At 46.8% G+C, this 7829-nt stretch overlaps 1 protein-coding gene across 1 annotated transcript; it reads right to left on the reverse strand.

Moving 5' to 3' along the window:
• Positions 1-1669: 1669 nt before the first annotated feature.
• LOC150060060 (golgin subfamily A member 2-like) lies at positions 1670-3664 on the reverse strand. Its single transcript, XM_090337769.1, has 3 exons — positions 3239-3664; positions 2867-3127; positions 1670-2752 (listed from the first exon to the last, which is right to left on the reverse strand). Exons 1-3 carry the CDS (start codon positions 3662-3664, stop codon positions 1670-1672), a joined length of 1770 nt encoding a protein of 589 aa, XP_090193895.1.
• Positions 3665-7829: the final 4165 nt, after the last annotated feature.

Consider the following 7829-nt stretch of genomic DNA (forward strand, 5'->3'; position numbering starts at 1 on the left):
ACTGGCATTTGGGAAGGAGTCTGGAGTGAGCTCCTACTGCTCCAGCAGTAGGGCCTGGGCTCCATCTCTCAGTACTAATATGAGAAAAGTATACATACCAATGACCCAGACACTGAGCTAAGCAAAAATATGTGTAATTGCCTGTGTGTGTGCCCAAGAGTCTGTGTGTGTGTGTGTGTGTGTGTGTGTGTGTGTGTGTGTGTGTGTGTCGGTGACTCCCACTAGAGGGGCTTAACTCAGGGCTTCATATTCTTGCTCAGGTTTTTTCCCTCGTGACTGGCACACTTCCACATGATGCATGCTTCTACAATCAGTAGAGAGTCTAAGCAGGGGTAGTGGGAAGGGATGGTGGAATGAAATGGAAGCAAGGGTGAAAATGCAGGCAGCACACATGTGATCAAGGCAGTGAGAATCAAGAACTGAGTCTGGGCAGGCACAGGGATGAGTCTAGGGCAGCAGAGAGGATGATGGAAGGGGTTAATCTGATCAGAGGAAACCTCAGAAAAAAACGTGAAAGCTATTCTTAATAGTTTTGAATTTTCATTTTTAAATTGTTACTGTCCAAGGTAAAATATATTTTGTACCTTAACCTTTTTTTTTCAACCATGTTTTTTTTGAAATTTTAATATTTCACTAGATTCTATGACCTGTATGCCATATTAATCACTTGAAAAAGAAATAAATGAACCAGGCTCCAGTGGCTCACACCTGTAAACCTAGCTACTCCAGAGGCTGAGATCTGGGGATTTTAGCTCAAAGCAGTCCTGGGCACAAAAGCCATGAAACTATTATCTCCAATTAACCAGTTGGAAACAAAAATGACACTGTGGCTCATGTGATAAGAGTGCTAGCTGTGAGCTGAATAGCTCAGGAACACTGCCCAGGCCTAGAGTTCAAATCCCACGAACAACAACAAAATTAATGAATGAAAAATTGAGATGCTGGATATTGCATATTTTATTATGCAATACACTTCTGCACTTCCTTGGTATATATTTTCCCAATACAGAAGACCTCTGCTTATTCCAGTAATAATTATTTCGTGTCGACATTTTCAGACTTTCTTTTTTGTCATTTGTGGGGCTTGAACTCTGGGCCTATGGATTCTCCCTAAGCTCTTCTGCTCAGTGCTACCACTCTACCACTTGGGGCACAGAAACACTTCTGGATTGTCAGAACCTAATAACCTTTTACTCTTTCTCAGTTTGTACTAGTGTTTCACCTTAGTGTACTATCACTGTGGTATATTAAAATACACATAAGAGAATTCAGTGTTGCCATTATGGAGGGATATTTAAGAATCACAAATGCACCAGACTCTAAAATGTATATTAACTCACTTGCTAAAAAACTTTTACCTTAAGTCAAAATTAGGAGAATGATTCCAGAAATCAGTAAAACTCTATGTCAGGAAATACACTATCACTGATATGCTAAGGGAAAATTACCTCATCACGCTCAACTATCATTGCAAAGAATTTATTAGTAATAAGCCCAGCAGAAGCCCCTGCCCCTACAATCAGTGGACTTTGAGGTGTCTTAGAATCGGGGTGACCTCCCAGCAGTCTCTGGCAGGTGTGGCCTGCAGCTGAGCCATGGTATCAGGTCCTGTGAGGACGCCATGCGGCTGCCTAAGTCTCTGTGCCACTTGTGCCAAGGCTTTGGGAAGTCATGGACGGAAGCTCATCATGTGCCTCAGTGTGGAGAGGAGAGGGCCCAGGCCCAGGCGCGGGCTGCCCCAGCCTGAAGGCTCCTGGGGGCTCTCGAGGTCGGGCATCAGCAGCACAACATGTCCCGCGGGGGAGGCCTCTCCAGGACAAGGGTTCCCGCGGTCTTCAAGGTGCCCTTGGGCCAAGCATTTCTGCTCCTCCCTCAGCTCCATGTATCCTGGGCCCGACACAGGGGACAAGGCCTGGCCAGCAGCGGGGGTCTCGGGGTCTGCCTGTGTCCTGCCCTGGCACCCCGTGCCAGGTCCTGCAAGCCGCAGCAGCACCTCCTGCAGCTCTCTCCTCCTCTCCATCTTCTCCCGGGTCAGCTGGTGGACATACTGGGCTTTCTCGCGGTGCAGCTCCTCCAGGACTGCCATCTCTTCTGTACAGGTCGCAAGAGACGCCTCGATGGCGCCCATGTGCTCAGACAGCTGGCTGCACTGCAGCTGCAGGTCCCGTACTGGACTCTGGAAGTCCACGTTGTCGGGCAGGGCGTGGAGGAAGCAGATTGTCGGCTGATTGTTAGCCACCTTCAGGTCCAGCTTCCGGTCCCCAGACCCGCCATGGCTCCAGCTTCTGGGGAAGAGGGCCTGGTGCTCCAGTCTCGTCTGGCACTGGGCTGCCAGGTTGGCCAGGCAGCTGCAGCGGGCCTGCTCCTCCTGCAGCCGCTGGCTGAGCCTGTCTTTTGTGGATTCAGCGACTGCTAGCACCTTCAGGTAAAAATCCCTCAAGCTTTGAGGATTCTCTACATCCGTGGGGACAGTCAGGTCCCCTGGAGTTGCCTCCTCACTCATCTCCTCTTCCTTTCTCACTTCTCCACCTTCCTTAGGGAAGGCCAGGAAGCTGAGCAGGGCCTGTGGTTGCTCCTGCTGCTGCCTCCTTGCTTCCAGGCACTTCAGGGTGTCCTTTTGAGGCACCCTGTGGTCCCCCAACTTGCTGTGCCCCTGCCCTTGCTCCAGGTGCTCCAGCAGCCGGGTCTGCCTCAGCAGGTGCTGCTGCAGTGCCTCCTTCTCTGAGGTCAGCTGCTGATTGTAGGCCACGTGCTGAGCACAGGTGGCTCTGAGCTCCTGCAGCTGGGCCAGGCACTGGCCATGCAGCTCCTGCAGGTTCTCAGCTGCTTGGCTCCTGGTCGCAGCCACCTCTTTCCAGTCTTCTACCTCCTCCTGTCGCTGCTCCAGCTTCTGCTGCAGCTGTTCCTTCACCTGCTGCTCTGAGGTCAGGAGGCTGGCCAGGTCCTCCTTCTCAGAGCTCAGCCTGTGGAAAGCATCCTGCAGCTGGGTCAGCTGCTCTTGCAGCGCTGCGTTGTGCACACAGGTGCGTCTGATGTTCTGATCCCTTTCCTTGTCCTTCTTGTCCAGGATCCGCAGCCGTTCCTGCTGCTGCAGGGTCTGGAGTCTAAGGCTCTGGTTTTCCTGGACCTGGGTGTGAAGTTGGTGCTCCAGGATCTTTATGTCCTTCTGCATCTGGCAGGCCTGGGCCTGCAGCTGCTGCTCAGCCTGAGATGGTCCTGTGGGGGGCTGCGGCTCTGCCAGCTGCTTTGTCAGTTGGGCCAGGTTGGTCTCTAGCTGCAGCACCTGCCTCCCCGCTTGCTCTCTCTCCTCTCTCATTTGATTCATCTGCTCTGTGAGCTGCTGGACCTTGTCTTTCCACGTGGACCTCTCCACCCTCAGGTCCTCCTCAAAGGTGTCTCTCTCCAGCTTCAGTGCGCTCACCAGGCTTCTCAGATTGTCTCGTTGTCTTTTCAGCACTGCCCGCTCCCCCAGTGCTTGTTGAAATTTTCCAATTCGGTTCTTCATGTTGGTCTTCTGAGTCCAGAGCACTTTGATCTTCTCCTGCAACTCAGCGTTGGCTGCGTCCAAGTCATCGTAGCTTCGGGCCTTTTCCTGCAGCTGAAGCTTCACATTATTGAGGTCTTCCAGGAGCTGGAGTTTCTTCTTCTCAGTCCCATTCTGCATGGTGGTGAGTGCAGACACTGTCTTCTCTAGCTGTTGGCAGCGCTGCTGTGAAGCCTGCAGGTGTCTGGTGAGACCTTCATGCTCTCTTTCTCTCTCCTTGGCTACCTTTTCCATGTGGGCCAGGGCAGACTGCAAATCCCCTTCTTGGGAAACCAGCATTTGTAAGGAGAGCGTGTGGATTTCCAGCTCTGTTCTCAGTGCTTCTTGCTCATGTGCTGTCTTCTCCTTTTCCTTCTTTAGTTGTTGCACCTCACTGCACAGCTGTTGGATTGTTACCTTGCTGGAGTCCAGGGCAAGCAGCAGGTGTTGGTATCTTGTCTCCAGATCCCTGGTGGTATTGGGACCTGTGACACTCTTGACCTCGGCCGCTGTGACTGTGTCCAAAGGCAGGGGAGGCTCGGGGTCAGCCTGGAGTTTGGCTGTACCCTCAGTTGAGTCACAGTGTCCCGTGTTGTTTGTCTTGGGGCTACCTCCCTTTTTGTTTTTCTTCTTGTTCTTCACGTTTGCAGGTCCACTCGGACACTTCTTCTGCTGGTATTCTTGCAGGAGTTTCTTCCCTGCATCTATTTTTTTTCTCCTTGTTTGTTCAGACATCCCAGCACTGGGACGGGGAAGATGGGCGGGCCACATTCCCAGGCTCTCTAAGATCACCTCTCCTCTCCCAATCAGTAAGAACTATGTCTTTTTTCCTGCTATTTCTCCCAAATTACCTGAATTCTCTCACTCACCACTTAGCCACCTCTATCTTCCTCTACAGCTGTAGTGGTGTAATCCAACGGAGGGAATACCAGTGCCACTAGGCAACATGACATGTGGGCGTGGCTCCAATTCCTGCTTCCCATTGGTCAGAGAGAATTAGTAAGTAATCGGGGGTGTGGCCGGACACTTGTGATCCAGGTGGGATGGGTGGAGTCATAATGACAGGTGTTCTTGCACCCCCATGCCCATCTAACTCTGTCCGGTTTGGTTTGGGGGCAAGTGGGAACCTGCTTTAGGTGGATAGTCCCCAGTTTCAATGCACCTTTCCTGGGTCCCTCATAAAACTATGGCCACCAGAGTTTCTCCCTGTCTTTCCAGGCAGTGGCACTAAGAAAGAAGCTATCCAGTCCAATGTCTTCCTGTTGTCAGTTCTTGCTAAAGTAGCTCAAGTTTTCTAATCATGGTTGCTGACACTTGAATTCTGTTCATGGAATCTCTGAGGTTCCTGATGTTCTTCATATAACGTGCTCTTCTTTCCCAGAGGATCTGGAGGGGTCAGGGATATCCTACGTCCAGGGCTTGTCTCCATGAGTATTGATCTTGCTGCTCGCCTAGGCCATGCTTCCTAGATTGCCTTTTTTTTCACAGTTTGGCTGATGATTTCAGAGGAATCAGGACAGTCATGGGAGAAAGGAGAATATCTGAGAAGCGCATGCTGCTGCCCATGTGTATGTGAAATCCTCCCCAGCACAGAAAGAACAACTGGCACATGATTGAAACCACAGCTGCTGTCCAGCTGTCAATACGCAGCTTGGTTCTGGGAAGTCCTCTACCACTCTTTCTGATGGCAGCACAGAATTCCGTTGTGCATAAATACCACATCTTGTTGATCCACTCATGAACTGAGGGGCATCTTTGTTGGTTGCATATCTTTACTATGGTAAATAGTGCTGCAATGAACATTGTTGTGATATTGGATTTAGTTTGTCCTTGTTTCAGGACGATTCCGTAAATGCTGAGTAGTGGAATTGCTGGGACAGAGGGGAGTTCTATGTTTAGTGTTTTGAGGAACTGCCATACTGCTTTCCATAGTGGTTGAAGGAGTTTACATTCCCACCAACAGTGTAGTAGTGATCCCTCCTGGCCACATCCCCTCCAGCATCTGTTGTTGTTGGATTTCTTGATCATGGCCATTCTACTTGCGTGAGGTGGAATCTCAGAGTTGTTTTGAGTTGCATTTCTTCTATGGCCAGAGATGTCGAGCATTTCTTCATGTGTCTATAGGCCATTCTTATTTCTTCTTCAGGGAAGCCTCTCTTCAAGTCTTTGGCCCATCTTTTAATGGGATGGTGGTTTCATTGAAGATTAGTGTTGGAGTGATTCAATTTTTTGAGCTGTAGATATATTTTAGATGTGTTGCCTTGTGTGTTGTCTGGTTGTTGACATTCTTCTCCCACTCGGTGGGCTCTCTATTTATCTTTCTATCTATGTCCTTTGCCATCCAGAAACTCTGCAGTTTAATGCAATCCCCTTTATCCAAACTTTCTTTGATTTGTATTGTTCCTGGTTCTTCTACGAGAAAGTTTTGACGTGTCCCAAGGAGACCTAGTGTATCTCCTGTTCTTTTTTGTAAAGTTTTTAGGCTATCTGCTTTTACCACGAGGTCTTTGATCCATTTGGGGTTAATCCTGGTGAAGGGTGACATAGAAGGATCCAACTTTGGTTTTCTGCAGGTGCTTAATCAGTTCAGCCAGCCTCACTTTTTGCTCCCTTATCAACAATTGGGTGGCCACAATTCTGTGGGTTGATTTCTGGGGCTTCAGTCTTTTCCATTTTTCCTCGGGCCTGTTCTTGTGCCAGTACCACGCTATTTTGGTTACTATAGCTCTGTAATAGTTTAAATTCTGGTATTGAAATTCCTCCTGCCCTTGTTTTTCAATTATTGGACAATGTCAGGGTCATTTATTTGATTGAGACTCCTAGCACTACTCTAGGGGAGGACCATTAGCATAGATTTAAAATTGAGTTAGAATGATTGATGTGTGGGCATGGCTCTGGTGGTTTCAGATCCCGGGTTAAATACTTAAAATTGGAGTTTTGATTTTTGTGTGAAAGTTGTATACTTATTGTACATTTGGTAACAGTAAAATGATTTCCGAAGCTTTCTTGTTATTTTTTCAATGAGGAGAGATGTGTACGACTTATCTACCAGAAAGTCAGGCATTTACAAGTCTCAATGTCTTTGCTTATTGTTTCTTTGAGTGCTTTGCTGGTATCCTCCTTGATTTCTTTCTTTAGGCTTTTATAGTTTTCATTAAATAATTCATTTACATCCTTGGTTACGTTGATTTCTATATATTTTTATTGTTTCTTGCAAATGGGATCATTTCTTGATTCCTCCTTCTGTTTTTTTTATTCTTGGTGTACGCGAAGACTACTGTCTTTTGAAGGTTGATTTTGTATTTTGCCACTTTGCCAAATTGGTTATTAGTTCTAAGAGTTTGGGAATGGAATTTATTGGGTCATTCAGGCATAGGATCATGTCATCTGTGAATATGGATAGTTTATTTTCTTCTTTTCCTATGGGGATCCCTTTGATGTCCTTCTCTTGCCTTATTACTCTGCCTACGTGTCCCAGCATTATATTGAAGAGAAGTATAGAGAGTGGGCTTCCCTGTCTTATTCCTGATTTTAAGGTAAATGGGTCATTTAGCTTAGGTCTGTCACATAGCTTTAATTATTTTAAAGAATGTACTACTTATTCCTGTGTTTTCTAGTGCTTTCAACATGAACGGATGCTGTATTTTTTGAAATCCTTCCTCAGCATCCAGAGAAATTACATATGATTCTTAACCTTACATCTATTATTATCATGTATTACATTAATTGGTTTGCAAATGTTAAAGCAGTTTTGCCTCTGTGGGATTACTCCTACTTGATCATAGGGTATAAGTTTTTTAAGATTCTTTGGCTAGTATTTTGTTGAGGAGGCTAGTGTCTGTGTTCATCAGAGAGAGTGGTCTGTAGTTTTCTTTTTTTGTTGGTCCCTTCCTTGATTTGTGGATGAATGTAATATTGGTTTCATAGAATGTGTTTGGGCTGGCTGGCTCACTTTGTTTGTATTTCTCGGAAGAGTCTCAAAAGTATGGGTCTTAACTTATCTTTAAAACTCATATAGAATCCTGCAGTGAAACCATCTGGGCCTGGGGTCTTTTTATTTGGCATGTTTCTGATTGCTTCCACTATCTCATTGTATGACATTGCTTTGTTCAGTTGATTTGTCTCTTCTTGGTTCAATGCAGGCAGCCTATGTCTATTTAAGAAATCATTTATTTCAATAAATTTTCCTGTTTCATTGAATATAAGCCCTGGAACTACTTATTGAGGATGGTCTGAATTTTTTGAATGTTGGTTGTGACGTTTCCTGTGGCATCTCTAATCTTGTTTATTTGAGTCTCCCCTCTCC

Source organism: Megascapheus bottae, chromosome 8 (assembly GCF_031878675.1).
Source record: "Megascapheus bottae isolate mThoBot1 chromosome 8, mThoBot2.hap1, whole genome shotgun sequence".
NCBI lineage: Eukaryota > Metazoa > Chordata > Mammalia > Rodentia > Geomyidae > Megascapheus > Megascapheus bottae.